Source organism: Panthera uncia, chromosome A2 (genome assembly GCF_023721935.1).
Source record: "Panthera uncia isolate 11264 chromosome A2, Puncia_PCG_1.0, whole genome shotgun sequence".
Classification (NCBI taxonomy): Eukaryota; Metazoa; Chordata; class Mammalia; order Carnivora; family Felidae; genus Panthera; species Panthera uncia.
Window position 1 is genome coordinate 140,343,762 of NC_064816.1, and position 15,404 is coordinate 140,359,165.

Genomic DNA, 15,404 nt, shown 5'->3' on the forward strand with positions numbered 1-15,404 from the left:
TTCTGGAAGAGGAGGTAATAATGAAATAGAATCTTTATGGGACAATAGAAGCTAGCCAAGAAGAAGAGCAGAAAGTTTTTTCCAGAAAGAACAGCAAATACACTTAGACAAGATGGAACACCTTGGGAACTGCGAGGAGTAATCTCTGAGTCCTGGTTTTCTCAACCGTAATACAGGGTTAGTGGAAACAACCTGTCAGAGAGAAGTAGCATAAGATATCTGGAAAGTTTCTAGTGCAAGGCCTAGAACAAAGTGGCAGTTCAACAATTCCCTCAATCCCATCCTTTTGATCCCACCCATTCCCCTCAGGCTGCTTTTTGGGGACTATTTACTGTCAACAGCGTTTTAGATAATTGGCTGACCAGAGAGCTTCCTTTGTATCAAGCCCTCAGGAGGGATCTTAGAGGAAGGAAGGAAAGTGCTAGGGAGCATACGGGGGTTTGCTCTCCATTCAACGTTTCTCCCTAGCTCACACTTGAGGAAGGTGCCCTACTTCACAAAAGAAAGGCAGATGACCAGAAGCAGCCCTGAAGGGCACCAGGGATTTTCACTGAAGTGAAAATGCCCCATCCCACCCCTCCCCTCAACCCACCATCTCCCAGTCGAGCCCTCACTCCAGGCGGGATAAGTTCTCGAGAAATCTGAGAGGGCGAATCTCTCGTTGCCTTCGGTGTCCCTGACCACCCGGCGGTGCCATGCCTCCCCTGCGATTGAATCGGGACTAGGGGCGTCATGCGGGAGCTAGGATAGGACATCTGTGGTAATGGGGAAACCGAGACTGCAGTGGAGCAGGAGGCGGAGACTAGAGCTCCCCGAAAAGGTCGCTATTTGGGAGCGGGTGAGTGCTGAGCGAGAAGCAAAAAGATAACCCGCCAAACCTCTAGGCCCAGAATTCGGGAAGTAATGCCGAGAGCCTACCCCCGAGCCTAAAGCTACCAGCAACGCGGCAGGACTTAAAAAAAATAGGAGGGGGGACGTCCCGTAAATGAGCCCCCCCTCCTCCGAGTCCCGCTCGGAACGGCCGAACAGCCAATCGCGATGCGGGGCGGGGCTGCGGAGCGCGGCCGCAGCCAGTAGTTGTGGAGAGGGCGGAGCCTGGATCCCAGCGCGCGGCGGCGGGGTCGCCCCGGGCAGAGATCGCGGAGGGGCTGAGGTAGCCGCCGAGTAGGGTGGCATGGAGGACCCCGCGGCGCCCGGGGCCGGAAGCGCGTCCACCAATGGCAACGGCAACGGCGGCGGCAAAGGGAAGCAGACGGCACCCAAGGGCCGGGAAGCGTTCAGAAGCCAGCGGCGGGAGTCGGAGGTGAGGAGCCCGGAGAGCTTCAGTTGGGGCCGGGAGACGCCCGCGGGCGGGAAGCCGTGGCTGAGGTGATTCGGCCCGGTCCCCCTGCCCTTCCGGAGCCCCCGGCGCGTTCGGGGCCGCCCCTCGGAGCGGGCGTCTGCGGGGTCTGCCGCAGCCTGGGCTGTGCAGCCCCTGACCCCTCTCTGCCTGTCTCCTGGTCGGGGGCTTCTTAGCCTTCTGGCCTCTCCTCCGGGGACGCGAAGATGTAGCGCGATCGAGACCATACCTGATACTTTTCAAATATTGATCGCACTTAGTCTCTGCAGCCCCTTGAAGTGGGGATTCGTGTTTTAGATTTACGGGAAGAAAATCTAAAGGTTTTCCGCTGAATGGAGAGGTTCAGCGACTGGCCTGAAGGGGTGAGGGGCCAGAGCTCCGCCGCAGTGGAGACGGGCCGGCGTGGGGGGCAGCCGAGCTCCCACCCCTGGGCCAGCGAGCAGATCCAGATGTGCCGAGTGACTTCTGCGCGGCCCCTTCCCCCGTGTGTTGGCAGGCTGTTTAGGGAGTGCCTTCCACGGACATCAGGACCCCTACCCGTAAGGGTCAACGAGAGGCTTCAGGCCGGGGCTGTACCGGAGGGAGTGGATGGAACTGCTCAGGATACAAACCCACAGATAGGAATATGAATGTTTGGGTTACCTCCTCGTCTTCTGAAAAGGAATCCTAACTGGGAGGATGAAAGGAGTGAACTATTAGTCTCCGACTGCCTCATGCAGCCAGTGTCCATTAACTAGCCAAGAGTAGAATTGGATCTGAGTGGGGATCAGGAGGATAGACCCCAAAACGTCAGGTGTGAAAGGGACTGTAGAGATCATCTGCTTTAGCCCTTTCTCGTCCAGAAGTAAGAGACAGAAGTCACTTGCCCAAGATCCTGCATCTGGCATAGTGGCCACGAGCACCGAGCTTTGGGGTCATCCAGACCAGGTTTTGAATCCTAGCCCTATCACTTACTCTCTGTGTGACTTTTGGCAAATTGCCAAGCCTCTCTGAGCTCCAGTTCCTTCTTTCTGTAAATGAGGTTAATGCTACCTACCTCAGAAGGTTGAGATAAAGTCAAATGAGATAATTGGATGTCAGATGTTTAATTCAGTGCAGGCACAGGCCATGTAATTGGTCAGTACAGAGTAGCTCATAGGGCCAGACCTGGTACTAGAAGCCAGGTCTTTCTTGTCCCAGTCGGTTTACCATTTGAATAGTACCTCGCAGTTTCCAGAGGGATTTCATGTAGGTTTTTCATTTTGATACAGAAAAGTAGGAATCCCTCACATTTTTTAAAAGAGAGAAGTGGAGATGAAAAGACTAGTCCAAAATCACACCCCCTTTCAGAGACAGAGCTCAGCTCTGCTGTCTGGCTAGATGAGGGTTCTGTCCACATCACCTCCCTCCCTGCCTCACTATGAATCTGGCCTTTTAGAACACCCTGTACCTCCTTCCCCCAAGGCGACATTGTTTTCGCTTAAATGTTTTTTTTTTTTTTTTGGGAGAAGAGGGTGGGCCATTCATTATTTCAAAAATTATTGAGTCCTTTCTACATGCCCAGCACTGTTTAGATGCTAGGGATACAATAGGGAACAAGACAAGGTCTTTTTCTGTGGCGCAAACATTCTAGCCAGGGTGGAGAGACAATATGCAAGTAAATAAAATAATCAGTTTCAGAATGATATGTTCTTTGGGAGAATTAAAACTCCTGACGTAGGAGGGCTTTTCCCTGCCTATCAAGTCTCCCATCAGGGAAAGGACTCTGATAGTACTTTCCTTTTGCCACTGAGTCCAGTATCCAGAGACTCAGAGCTTTCCACCTGCCCCACAGTTTTACCTCCTGGTTGTCTGCAGCTGTACTTTTTATGCACGGAAACGGACAACTGCAGTGATCCTCTCCATCTGGGCTCATTGCCTGCCAAAAGGCTGGCTGGAAAGATTAGCTTTCCTCCACCTTCCACTGCAGCAGGAAAGCTGCTTTTTACCTGTCAGTACATTCCCAGACTCAGATGACTATCTGCCTTTCCTTCCTTCCCTCCTTTTGCTTTCCTGTGAGAGACAGTCCTCGGGGGAGATGGATTATCCGCACCCCCCCCCCCCCCCCCCCACCCCCCCCCTTGGGCTTCTAAAGGATTACTGGAAGAGAATTACTGTTGGCACAATTCAAGAGAGCCTCCCCATCCATCACTGTGCCTGTAGGGGACACTGGTTGACCTTCCCTCTCCCAACGGTTTAGTGTATGAACATCCCAACGAAAATAGGAAGCTAGAGAATAATTGTTTGCTTAATAAGAAGATTCTTGGGGTGCCTGGGTGGCTCAGTCAGTTAAGCGTCTGACTCTTGATATCCACTCATGTCATGATCTCATGGTCTGAGAGATTGAGCCCAGCCTCTACACTGACAGAAAGGAGCCTGCTTGGGATTCTGTCCCTCTCTCTGCCCCTCTCCCTCTCTCTCTGTCCCTCCCCACCTGTGCCCAAGCTCTCTCTCAAAATAAATAAGTAAATAAATAAACATTTTTAAAAATTTAAAAGAAAAAGAAAGCTCTTAACCAAATGAGTCACCTCAGGCCTCTTTCAGCCAGATTCCCTGGTTTAATTGGTTCCCAAATTCCTTGACAAAATTTTACTGGTTTGTGGCAAGAGGAGGAAAATTCAGGGCATTGAAGTAAGTTTTTCATAAAATGTAGTTCAATGCAATAAATTTAAAGAGTGTGTTCAATTTGGGGCATCTGGCAAGCTCTGTTGGTAGAACATGCAAATCTTGATCTCAGAGTCATGAGTTTAAGCCACATGTTGGGTGAAGAGCTTACTAAATAAATAAATAAAATAAGGACGTATGTGATTTATGTATTTATTTAGACTAAACTTTTTACTTTGGAGGGATTTTAGGTTTATAGAAAAGTTGCAGAGGTGGTATAGAGGGTTCCTGTACCCCTCGCTCAGTTTCCCCTGATGCCAGCCTTTCAGGTTTCCACAGTGCCTTAGCCAAACCATGGAAGCAGCACTGGTCCATTGACTCATGCAAGGCTCTGTTCCTTGGGAGTTCTTCTCAGGCCTGGTCTGGCCTGGCCAGCCCCTGCCTCACCCATAGCAGTTCTTCTGAACCTCCTCTGGGCTGTGAGAATTTCTCAGTGAACCTCATCCAGAGTCTGTCTGACATAAGGCAAGGTTTTGGGCTTTCAGGTGGAAGACCAGAGTGGTGACTGCCCTTCTTATCACATCATAGCAGGGGACATGCAACATCTTGTCATTGGGATGCTGGCCCTGGGCCCCACCGCAGGATGTATGCAATTTAAAACAGTATTTTTCAAACTGTGAGTTGAGACCAACATTTTTTAAAAGAAATAGAATAATAAAATCTAAATCACATAGTAATGGTATTAATTTTTAAAACTTTTGTTCTGGTTTTGTGTGTGTGTTGGAACATGTAAAATTTATTTATTCTTTGATTTACAAGCAAAAAACTTCGAAAAACATTACTTTTAATAACTCTTTTATTCTAAAATTGTGTCCTCATTTTGGGATATTAAACTGTTCTTTTTTGAAATATATATTTTAAAAAGGTTTTTAAGTCTCTGTTAATCAGAATAAAACCTCAACTACCTAATGTCATTCCCACCCTCCACCTTTTTTTTTTTTCTGACTGGTTTCTGTAACCCAGAAGTATTTGGAAATATTTGCAATAATGGATTTAAACATGATTTGCATTGTTGGCAATGTAAATTGATAAAGTGGTTTTGGAAAACAAAAAACGAATCTATCCTTAGGAAAGATCCTAAATATGAAAAAATTTATAGGTGTATTACAACTTTATGTTTATAGTAAAGAAAAATTAAAAACAACTTATATGATCAACAATAGAGAACTGGTTGGGGCGCCTGGGTGGCTCAGTCGGTTGAGCCTCCAACTTCGGCTCAGGTCATGATCTCATGGTCTGTGAGTTCGAGCCCCATGTCGGGCTCTGTGGTAACAGGTCAGAGCCTGGAGCCTGCTTCGGATTCTGTGTCTCCCTCTCTCTGACCCTCCCCTGTTCTTGCTCAGTCTGTCTCTGTCTCAAAAATAGATGAACATTAAAAATAAAAAATAAAAAACAAAACAAAACAATAGAGAACTGGTTAAGTAAACTGGTTAGTTATCTGCCCACTTTGCTGTACACTTAGCTGTTTAAAATGATAGTCATAATATGAGAAAATGCCTTTTAATATAATATTAATATAATATTGTATTATTATATATTATATATTATTTATATATGTAATATAAAAATGCCTAATAATATAATATTAATATTGTAAGTACAGTAAATAAAATCCTAAGTAGTATAACCACCTACATAGTGCTACCAAGTGCTAGGTAGTGTGCTAAGTGCTTTTTCCTCTATTAATTCATCTAGTGCTTATAATGACCCTATGAATTATCCTCATTTTACAGATGAGAAAACTGAGCATGTCATTTTCCAATAATTCCCTGACACCAGTTCAGTTCTGATACTATCTGTAGTTAGCACAAACCTCACAAGTTAAAGGCTCGGTTCCGTAAGACTGTCCCTACTTCAGATGCCAGCCACACCTGGGGCCCCCGGGCTACAAGCACTATACCTGGCCAACTGCAAACTCAGAGGTTCCATGACCACCCCCACCCAACCCACCCGCTGCCATCTCCTGATTCCATAATTTGCAACAATGACTCACAGAATTAAAAAAAAAAACAACAAAACTGCTCTGCTTATGATTACAATTTTAATATAAAGGATGCAATTCAAGAATGAGGAGAGGCAAAGACAAGATGTGGGGGTAGGATGGTGCAGAGCTTCCACGCCCTCTGGGTATCACCCTCCTAGCACTTTGGTGTGCCCAAACCCCATTGTTTCAGGGCTTTTACATGGGGTTTCATTACCTAGGCATGGTTGTTTAAACCATTGGCATAGGGGCTGGCTCAGTTGGTTGATTAAACCATTGGTCGGTAGTTGAACTTCATCTTCAGCCTCCTCCCCTCTCTGGAGATGGGGCCAGTCCTTCCTTTGAAACTCTGAAAGGCTCACCAGCGATCACCTCACTAGCATAAACTCTTAGTATTGTTGACAGGGGCTTTTAAATTATAGACACTCCTATCAGGAGGTTTTAGGAGGATTTAGGAGCTCTGTGCCTGGAACCGAGGGCAAAAACCAAGTACATTTTTTATACCACACTGAGGCACAGGGAGATTAAGTAACTTGTTTAAGATTGCCATATGTGATGGATGAGATTCAAAATGATATTTTTTTTGAGATTCAAAAAATTTTAACTTATATATATTAATGTATACTGGTAGGAAATACTCCAAAATGCTTAGAGAGGTTAGGGTATGGGATTACATTAAAATATTTTTTATATAGGATTATAACATTATACCTACAGCAGCATATGAAATCTAGCTTTAATATAATGTGGAGTAGAAATACTACCTTATTTGAAAATCCTGAAGTTGTGGAACATACAGCTGAGGGACCTCCTTTTATAAATGAGGAATTATGATCCAAAGAACGAGATCTGCCAAAATCATACAGTGGGCTAAAATTAGAATCCAGCTCACCTCTTTTGTTTTTGTCCATCTCATTTTTCTAGAGATCAGCTAGATGCTCTTCTGCTCTGTGTTTATGTAGGTCAGATACAGGCACAGATTTCATAGCTTTCATATCTGTTCACGATCCTAACCCTTTACTCCAAGAGTTTCTGATTCTATGTAGGAATCTTCAGCCCCGCCCTGCACTGAGCCTAGTATTTTGGCTTGGAGGAGGGTACTTCTTGGATTAGAGGCCCAGAAGGGACTCTCCTCGCTGCCTCCCTGATCTAATGTTGGACTTCAGGAGAGGAAGAAGATTAAATGAGAGTATAATTTCCTTTTTCATCTCTCTTCCCAAGTTACTGCAAAGACTTCTCCATTACAGGGCTCTGTGGACTGCCCCACTCTGGAATTTGAGTATGGAGATGCAGATGGGCACGCAGCAGAGTTGTCAGGTACGAGGTAGAGATGGGCTGTGGAGAGGGGAAGGATGGCCACGAGGAGAGGGCCTGGGTCTGTGATCTCTCCTGGCAGCTTATCTGTTTTCCACATTCCCGTCTGTCTCCAACCTCCAGCGGTAAATATCTTCGCTTTTACATTTCTTCCTGTGATTTCTCCTTTGGCTACAGTATTCTCCACTTTCATTCTATCACTCTTTTCTGCTTACCTTTCTTTATTCTCTTTTGGTGCACTCTCAAATCCTTTTTCTTTGCGTCTTTTCCCCACTCCCCTTGTTTCTCGTATCTTTGCATGCGTGCCCCCTTCTTTCTGCCACCCTCTCCCTTTCTGTCTGTCTGAATTTTTAGCTTAGGCTAAGTGTGATCCCCTCACATTAAGAGCCTCCACGTTACACATGCTATTAATACCAGTTATTAATAAACGAGCTTTGGGTGGAGATGGTGTGAAAATTGAATATTCTGTCACATGGAAGTGACACTTTGAGACGTGCTTTTTCAGAGAAAAGAGACAAGCAATTTTAAAGAAGTTCTTGTGAATAAGCACAGGGAATAAATTTTGTGATGAGTGACAGAAATAGCTGAGTTTAATAACCGACAAAGGATGAGCATTCCTAATAATACATATAAATAAATATATTTCATATATGTATGCATGTGTATGTGTGTGTATCGAGAGAGAAGAGAGGAAAAGACAAGTAGTCAAAGAATATGAATAGGAATTCAGAGAATAGAAAACCATATGGTCAATAAATATATGAAAAGATGTTCAACTGCATTAGTAAATGAGGAAAAGCAAATTAAAATAATGAGATATTTCACATTCATCAGATTGCAAAACTTAAAAGCCTGAAGTTGGCGAGGGTGCAGAGAAATGAGTACTTTTATACACTGACTGGCATGAGAGAGCAGAGCATAAAATTGGAAAGCACTTTGGTCATATCTAGCAAAGTTGAAAATGCACACATCTTATGATTCTAGATCATAAGATGATCTAGATTCTAGATGTACCTTTTAAAGAACACTTGGGCACAAGAAAACACATAGGAAGATGTTTATTGTAGCCATTGTGAAAACATTTAAAACAACTTAGGGGAATGGATGAACTGTAGTATATCAATATAGTAGGTTGCTGCATAGATGTTAAAATAGTTGATCTATGTCAATATGTTTCGATATCAATAAATTAAATAAATTTTTAATGTTTTATTTATCCTTGAGAGAGAGAAAGACAGAGCATGAGCAAGGGAGGGGCAGAGAGAGAGAAGACACATACTGAAGCAGACTCCAGGCTCTGAGCTGTCAACACAGCGCCCAACGTGGGGCTCGAACTCACAAGCTGTGAGATCATGACCTGAGCCGAAGTCAGACGCTCAACCGACAGAGCCACCCAGGCGCCCCATCAATATCAATAAATTAAAAGCACATTGTTGAGTGGGGAAAGAAACAGTGACAAAATAACTTACACATGCATCCAGAAAACAGCTTAAACACACAAACCTAAAAGATGTTTCTGGGAAGTCCAGTTGCACACTTGATTGAGAACAGTGTCAGTTAAGTAAACAGATGTGTTCATCATACTGTCATGTAAAAAACTATTGAAAAATATACTAAATAGTGATTTAAAAAAAAATAATACATATAATACCCTGTTTGGATAAAAACTTTCAAAACAGAACATATCATGTTGTTTACAGGTATATATGTGTGTAGTAAAAGTAGAAAAATAGGCATGTGAAGCATACATACCAATTTCGTTAAAATGGTTATCTCTAGAGAGGGGAATAAGATAGAATGGGAGGAGAGGGGGGCTTTAGATGTCGGAAACAAATATGACAGGTATAAACATTTGTTTAATCTGGGTAGAAGACACAAAGGTATCTTGTATGTATTCTATATCTGTATATGAACGTTCACGATCTAAAATTTAAAAATAAACAAAAAGCTTAGTACCTAACAGCCTTGCTCCCTTTTCTGACTGGGTTTATGCTGCACTCTTTAAAAACATCTATGCCCAGGGGCTCCTGGGTGGCGCAGTCGGTTAAGCGTCCGACTTCAGCCAGGTCACGATCTCGCGGTCCGTGAGTTCGAGCCCCGCGTCGGGCTCTGGGCTGATGGCTCGGAGCCTGGAGCCTGTTTCCGATTCTGTGTCTCCCTCTCTCTCTGCCCCTCCCCCATTCATGCTCTGTCTCTCTCTGTCCCAAAAATAAATAAAAAACGTTGAAAAAAAATTAAAAACAAAACAAAACATCTATGCCCACTGCCCACTGAGCACTGAAGAATATCAGAGTCAGGGCTGGAATTTGCTTCTGATCAGTCCAGGATTCTGGAACTCAGGACTCAAAAGCCCTGCTTCCCAGATAAGGTGTTTCTCAACCATTAGACCGAGAACATACGTGAATTTCTCTTTGTGAATTATCTGTGGCCTAGTTAAATTTCCAGCAAGGATCTCAGGCCACAGAATTTTGAGGAAATCTGTTCTGTCACCTATTGACTTCTCAGCCTCAATTCTTCATCCTCTGTAAGATGAAGGTACTAGTATAATGTCCCGGAGTGTGTGTGTAGGAGACAGCATTTTTATTTCTCAAGCTCTCTGCATTTTGTATTCAGAAGCTATTGTTAATAAAGTTAGATTTTCTTGGGCATAAGCAGCCCTTTGGCAACAGTAGCTACTTCTAAGTGGTTCGATGCTGTCTCTACCTGCGTGGCCTTGGGCAGGAACCTAAACTTCTGTACCCTTTGAGGAATCTCAGTAGGGAGAGAATGAACTGACTTTAACCCCAAAGGGCCATCTAACACATACTCTCCAGCCTTTGCTCTGGCTCCTTGAATAGCACAAGGAGCTTGCCTCTAAATTTCAGGCACCGTGTTGCCCTTCTCTTCCCTAGAGACAGGATAGTCTCAGTCTGGGTTGACAAGCAGAAGGGGCTGCAGCCCTAAGAAGCAGGAGTGATGACATTTAGCCCTCTCTGCTCCAACCCTCCTGGCCCTCACCAAGTGTTGAAGACTGCCTTCTTTGCTATAGCAGCCAGCTGGCAGGAGGAGGACAGGTTTGATGGTTTAATCACCCAGGGACACAAGTGGCTATTTTTAACTGCTCCGAAAGGGAGGAAGTTGGCTCTGGATTGAATTGGACGCAGGAATGTGTTGGAAGCTTTAGCTCTTTCATGCCACCCTCTCCACCTCAGGCCCCTTTTATAAGGGTCTGCCGAATGTTTGTGACTCTGTCCTATCTTTTCTGCCACAGAATTATATAGCTACACTGAAAACCTGGAATTTACCACTAACAGGAGGTGCTTTGAAGAAGATTTCAAGACTCAAGGTGATCCCAGATTCTTATTAATAGAAACCTGGTTTTCCCTCCATGATATCCCAGCCTGATCTAGAAAAGCCCAAAACAAAGTATGGCCCTTCTTCATCCTCTCCATAACCATATAATTTCTCTATTCCTCCTTTCATACGGGACACAGAGTTTCCTATATCTCAATTGGGGAGGCCATGGATGGAAGCAGGAGAAGCCTGAGCTGGGTCCCTTTCACTGATGTAAAGGGACCAGAGAGCCGAGGGATGGGGACTGGGCAGGTACCCTGCTACCTGGTAAAACCCTGTGCCTAGTGTAGTCCTTGACCTTGACATTCAACCCCTGCCTCCAACTCTGCCTCACTCCTAATAACATCTAATAATATTTCGTGTGCCCACACTGCAATCCTCTCAGACCTCCATTTCCTTACTTGGTCAGTGAATTCAATTTGCAATTCAACAGATGTGTGGTGAGTACTTTTTTGTGCCGGAGATGCGGGGGGCAGGGGTGAAGGTGAATTTGCAGTAGCTTCAAAGAGATTATAGTCCAGTGGCAGAGTGGAGGTGTGTACATCACAAAACTGAGGCCAAGAGGAAAAATGGTAAGTATCATAAGAGAAGTAAAAAGTTTCTTGGGGGACAGAGCTGGCTGGAGCATTAGTGGAAAAGAGGTAATTTAGTATTGAACCTATAATGATGAATAGGAATTGGATAGGTAGGGAGAGAGAGAGAATTCCTTGAAAAGGCAGAGATAGGTTGGAGTAGACTGTGTGTGGAGAATAGAGGGAATATGAAGGAAGATAAGGCTGCAGAGTGGGTTCAGCCAGAACTTTTTGGGTCCTTTACTTTGCCAATCTCTTAGTGGAATCTTCTCAGCTAAATAAGGAAAGCTTTTGAAGAGAAGAATTTGTTGGGGGCTGGGATCAGAGATGGATATGCTATCAGGAGCCTTTCCAGGAAGGGGAAGCAGAAGCTGACACTGGATCTGTATGGTTTTCTGTCCCCAGTGCAGGGCAAGGAGTGGCTGGAATTGGAGGAAGATGCTCAGAAGGCCTATGTGATGGGACTCCTAGACCGACTGGAGGTGGTCAGTAGGGAGCGGCGACTGAAGGTGGCCCGGGCTGTTCTCTACCTGGCCCAAGGCAAGTGACCACCTTTGCCAGCTTGAAATGGCTGAAAACCAGGGAGAGAAATGTTGTTATCAGGACTAGGATGAGGCAAGCCAGGCTGAAAAAGCAAGTTCCCTGCCTCTCAAAGACAGATCTTATCAAGTGCTAGAAGTGATCTGGTGCTTATGAGGAGGTTAAGGAGATGGTGGTGGGTACAATTCCGGATCCCTTGGAATTGGCCTTTATCTTACCGGGCATGCCAAGATTTCTTATAGGGTTGTTTATTTCTTCATGTGGGCTGTGATCACATGTGGAGATTTAGCAAGCGAATCAGTGTGGCTAGAGTTGATGATGCACCACCAGCCGAGCATGGAGGCTTCTTTCATCAGCTGTGGCACAGGCTTCCACTGAGGGGAGGCAGTGGAGTACCTCAGGGTCACAGATGGTGGACCCTCTGCATTATTTCTTATTTGCATTTAGAAGGTTCAAGCCAGCATAGCAGCAGGAGTGGATACAGTGGGTAATTGGGAGATGATCAGAACTCGGTGGGATTAACTGAGGAAATCTTCTCAGAAGAGACCTATTAGCCAGGTGTTGGAAAGAGAAATGCGATAGCCTAGCTGGAATAGTAAAAATAAGCCCTGAGATCATAATAAGAGGACTGTTGGCAGAACCAACTAGCTGGGAACTTAAAAAACTATAAAAGAAAATAATAAATGGAGAGGGAAGAGAATGGTGAAGGGAAGACTGTAGCAAAAAAAGCGGTGCCTAACCATCTCTCTTGGGTCTGGTGCTCTGGCCAACTTCCAACTGCCAGTACCTTCAACTTTTTACCTGAAAGCTTTGTCTGCAGCCTATATGGGGTAACCAGAAAGTGCTAGGGAATTCATGTAGCACTGATCACTGATTGACAGGAGTTAGTGGGTAAATAGCCCAACTACCTCACTCTTCTTGGGTGGGAGGATTCTGAGGTGTGTAAAATATATACTGTTTCCCAGAGCTTCCCCCAACCTGGGTTTCAGCTCTTGGCTGCCTTCTCTTCCCTATCTCATTTCCCCACTTCTCAACTAGGATCATCTCCCAAATAAACTACTTGCATTTTAATCGTTCTCTCTGGATCTGCTTCTCAGGGAACTCAAACTTAAGACAGACCAGTGATAAGCACATTGGACCTGACTCTGGAGACTGCTTCTCCTCTTTTGAAACTGGCTCATTCAAAGTTCTGGAGGTTCTGGCTCTGGAAGTTCTGGAGGGCCTTGCCCTACCTTTGTCAGCCTAATTGTCGGGCTAGGTGTTGAAAGATAGTCTTAAGATCATGGGGAAGAGTGGAAAGAACTGGGATACCACTCTCACGTACAATTCCATGGCACTGTCTGGTCCTTTAGGCACTTTTGGGGAATGTGATTCAGAGGTCGATGTGCTACACTGGTCCAGGTACAACTGCTTCCTGCTCTATCAGATGGGGACCTTCTCGGCCTTCCTGGAGCTACTCCACATGGAAATCGAGTGAGAAGCCTAGGGGAGGGCTGGCCTAGACAACCCCCTTCCTTGAAGGGTGCCTCATGTCCTGTGCTGATTCCCTCCCTATGGAGACCTCTGTGGGAGCAGGGTCTATTCATACTTCAGTCCAAAGCTTACTGATAGTTCCCCTCTCCAGCCATGCTCTCTGATATGCTGTCTTCCTCCCTGAGATTGGGCTCATCAACAGCTTCTGCCCTACTTACAGCTTCAATCCTGGGCTTCAGGGCCCTACCTGGGCGGGTTCCCTTTGTATCTAAACACCTTCTCAACTCAGCCTAAGTGAAATCCATGAAGGAGACTGTTCTACCTGAGAACATGACCCAAGAGGAACAGGACCAATTTCTGTTGCTGTGCCCAGTTCTTTCCTTGTGGGTCATAGCTCTAAAGATGGCCTTGGTTGCTGCTGCCACTATAGTGATCCCTCATTTTATCTCAAGCCCATCACCCAGGAGTTTAAATAGGGCAAATTTAAAGGGTTGCTTAGCATCTACTTTGTATCCAGCACAGTACTAGGCACAATGTGGATTATAGGAGGGACTGTCACAGACCTTGCCCTTGCCCATCTTTACCACAGGCAAGCATTTACTGAGATGGCAGAGGAATTCTGTGGGCTCATTTACCTTAGACCAGTTTCTTTTAGCTACATAGCCAGGGAATAGCAGGTACTCAGGTTTGGGTATATGATAAGTGGGGACGCAGGATGTAAAGAGGATATCTGAGTTCCGCTTCTCTCTCTCCTCCCCACGGCAGCAACAGCCAGGCCTGTAGCAGTGCTCTTCGGAAACCAGCCATCTCCATTGCTGATAGCACAGAGCTCAGGTGAGTGGAGCTGGCCCTGGGATTGGAACAGGGGGTGGTCAGCAATGGGTTACCCTTTGCCCAAGTTCCCCAGACACACCCAGATTACTAATAGTTGCTAATTCCACTGGGTTGAGCTCCCACACGAATCCTCCCTGAGGTCTCTGACTACAGGTTAGGAGCTGCTTTGGGAACCTTTTGTAACCCTTCTATAACCCCAGGGTGCTGCTGAGTGTCATGTACCTATTGGTGGAAAATATCCGCCTGGAGCGAGAGACAGACTCCTGCCGGTGGAGGACAGCACGAGAGACCTTCCGCACTGAATTGAGTAAGAAGTGGCATTTGAGGAAGGAAGGGGATGAGGTGCTGGTAGTGGAGGGGCATCTGCATAGTAGAAACAGAAAGCTCCCCTTCCTGCCAGCCTGCCTGCCTTCCTTCCTTCCTCACTTCCTCCCTCCCTGCCTCCCATTCTTCCTTCCTTCCTTTTTCAGAATTGGCATCCATTCTTTTATTCTTACTTTTTAAAAAATGTTTATTTTGAGAGAGAGAAAGAGAGAGTACACACAGGGGAAGGGCAGAGAGAGTGGGGGAGAGAGAATCCACGCTGTTAGCACAGAGCCCAATGTGGGGCTTGATCTCATGAACTCCAAGATCATGATCTGAGCTGAAACCAAGAGTCAGGCACTTAACCAACTGAGCCATTTGTTGCTCCTATTTTTTTTTTTTTTTTAAAGTAGGCTCCTCACAGGGAGCAGAGCCTAACGCAGAGCTTGAACTCACAACCCTGAGATCAAGACTTGAACCGAGATCAAGAGTTGGATGCTTAACCAACTGAGCCACCCAGGCGTCCCTAGCATCCATTCTTTTAGGGCAGAGATACTGTGTGGCAGGCATGAAGACCTGGCTTGACTGCCCTTGTGTCTATGAATTAGGACCAATTACGTGTCATTTCTGTGCCTTGGTTTCCTTGGTTATAAATGGGGATAGCCATCCATCTCACATTTCATCATCAATCTCACATGAAAAAATAAGTTGAATCAGCTTGAAAATGTTAGTTGGTAATGTCATCAGACAGGGATAAGATACGAAGGCCTGCAGGATTTTTAAAATATATTCACTAAAGGACACCTGGGTGGCTCCGTTGGTTAAGCATCTGACTTCAGCTCGGGTCATCATCTCATGGTTTGTGAGTTCAAACCCCATATCGAGCTCTCCACTCTCAGCAAGGAGCCCGCTTTGAATCCTCTGTCTCCCTCTCTCTCTCTCTGCCCCTCCCCTGGTCACTTGCTCTCTTTCTCAAATAAATAAAATAGAATAGAATAGAATAGAATAGAATAGAATAGAATAGAATAGAATA

The 15,404-nt window shown here is 45.5% G+C and overlaps 1 protein-coding gene across 3 annotated transcripts in view; it reads left to right on the plus strand.

Moving 5' to 3' along the window:
* The first annotated feature begins 77 nt into the window (after positions 1-77).
* STRIP2 (striatin interacting protein 2) overlaps positions 78-15,404 on the plus strand; it is a 46,688-nt gene continuing 31,361 nt past the window's right edge. For all 3 annotated transcript variants that reach the window (XM_049641829.1, XM_049641831.1, XM_049641830.1), the window contains exons 1-7: positions 78-1,303; positions 7,250-7,319; positions 10,567-10,641; positions 11,627-11,761; positions 13,114-13,234; positions 14,000-14,068; positions 14,269-14,375. In XM_049641829.1, the coding sequence (XP_049497786.1) occupies positions 1,175-1,303; positions 7,250-7,319; positions 10,567-10,641; positions 11,627-11,761; positions 13,114-13,234; positions 14,000-14,068; positions 14,269-14,375 (706 nt within the window). In that variant the 5' untranslated portion in view covers positions 78-1,174. The remainder of the gene's footprint in view (positions 1,304-7,249; positions 7,320-10,566; positions 10,642-11,626; positions 11,762-13,113; positions 13,235-13,999; positions 14,069-14,268; positions 14,376-15,404) is intronic.